We start from the raw sequence: 1,893 nt of genomic DNA, 5'->3' as shown, positions 1-1,893 counted from the left end.
AACAAAGTATAAAGCAAAGGAATAAAAAAATAAACAAATTATTTTACTGCAGTGTACAAAATAGAAAACAATACAAATCAAAGGAATGAAAACACAAAACTGGAATTATTATATAGCAATGCACAAATAAAAAAAAAAAACACACAAAAGAATGAAAACGAAACTCAGAAGCAAATTTCCTTTTGCAACTAATTAAAAAAAAAAAGTAATCATGCACACTTCTCTTGCCTACAGTACATGTTTTCATGCAAGAAACACAGCACCTTGAGATTTTCAGGGGACAATCTATTCCTTCTTTCTGAAACTATGTTTCCTGCAATAGAAATAAACGTTCTCTGGGGACAGACGCTGCCAGTACATTCAAATATTTCTTAGCAACTGGGTATAATGTAGGTAATAACTCTTGACGCTTCTCCCACCATCCCAGTGGATTTTCACTTCGGTTTATCAACTTTTGATCCAAATTTAGTTTAATTTCACTCTCCAGAGGGGGTGATCATCTTACTTCGGTGACAGATCTCTTTGCTTGGGTTTGCATGGCATCAAACAAATCCCAAACTGATGGTGAGCTTGAGGTAGAGGGAACTGGACTCAGTGTCAGAATCTTCAGTCGACAGAGCAGCTGCAGCAGCAGCAACAGCTGGGTCTGATGAAATCCCACGCCTTAGCATATTAATGACAACAGAAGGGGAACGCGCAGGGACGGTTTTGAAACGAGGATCTAATAACGTAACTAAAGCTAAGGTCAAATTTTCGTTCATTCTTAGAAAGCGTTTTAACATGGGCTCACGCAAAGCTGTTATAACTGTTTTTACTAAATCCTCATTAGGCTCTCTTGCACGAAAAAGAGATGCTTGCAAAATTCGACCAAATGGTATGATTTTTGATGCAATGTCACTTTTCTCGGATGACAGTTCTTTTGTCACCTCATTAAAAGGTCGCAAAATTTTAATAAGGTCCTTTAACATCTGCCATTCTTCTTTTTCCAAAATCTCCGCTGGATTATCTAACCTCACAATTGCGACCTTTACCGCTTCTTCTTGCTGTATTAGTCTCTCAAACCTTTCATAGGTAGAATTCCACCTTGTTGCAACTTCTTCTGCCAATTTATGTTTTGGCACATTTAGCTGCATCTGCGATGTTTCTAACGTCTCAGAACCTTTTACACTTCGGTGAAAGTAAGAGACGACATTCCGACATTTTTCATGTAGCTCTGTAATGCACTTCAGCCCATCACTGACAATGAGGTTCGGGGTGTGAGTAAAACATGGCAAATGAGTTACACCAAGCATTTGCACTGCATTAACGATATTAGCGGCATTGTCCGTAAGGATACAACTAATTTTTTTTGTGATGTCCCACTCATTATTAATTTCGCTTAGTACATCACACAGATTCTTCATAGTGATTTCAGCTGCTTTCGTTGCCGTATGGTACATGTATGGACTTGGATCTAAAGCTGTCAATAGTGCTTTTGTGATATACGTGTATATTATTCTCATCACGTTCGAGGCATGATCATGAACTCAATATTGACCATTCCATCCTGTTGTTTAATACCGGTGATTTTAGTACTTTTTAGTGTTATGAATAAACATTAAGAATGCAAAATTTTGGCTTATCTTTTCATTTATCAATAATTTTGTGCTATTTTTTTTATGACATCAGATGTAGTTTCCATGCCGTTTACGAAAAGTAATCAAATTCCCAAGAACCGAGTAAACCGAGTGCACTCGGACCGAACCACCCATCTCTACGGTTAACTAGTTCTTCATCGTCTTTGGTTACGTTACGCTATCTTTGAAAGTGTTTAGCACTTAAAACTTTCGGGGCAAATTTTAAAGGGTTCAACACCAAATACGTCAATCAGTCTCGTCTTTTAACCATGTAAAT

The 1,893-nt window shown here is 37.5% G+C and overlaps 1 protein-coding gene across 1 annotated transcript; it reads right to left on the bottom strand.

The window, feature by feature from the left end:
• Positions 1-542: 542 nt before the first annotated feature.
• Positions 543-1,292, bottom strand: LOC136841168 (zinc finger BED domain-containing protein 4-like). The gene has a single exon (XM_067108209.1). The coding sequence runs from the start codon at positions 1,290-1,292 to the stop codon at positions 543-545; it is 750 nt and encodes a 249-aa protein (XP_066964310.1).
• Between the last annotated feature and the right edge of the window lie 601 nt (positions 1,293-1,893).

The sequence above is a fragment of the Macrobrachium rosenbergii genome, chromosome 8 (genome assembly GCF_040412425.1).
Source record: "Macrobrachium rosenbergii isolate ZJJX-2024 chromosome 8, ASM4041242v1, whole genome shotgun sequence".
Classification (NCBI taxonomy): Eukaryota; Metazoa; Arthropoda; class Malacostraca; order Decapoda; family Palaemonidae; genus Macrobrachium; species Macrobrachium rosenbergii.
This window is presented reverse-complemented; position numbering and strand designations above follow the sequence as displayed.

Excerpts from the sequence above, each read along its gene's own strand:
- LOC136841168 (XM_067108209.1), bottom strand. The coding sequence starts at position 1,292 with ATGCTTGGTGTAACTCATTTGCCATGTTTTACTCACACCCCGAACCTC.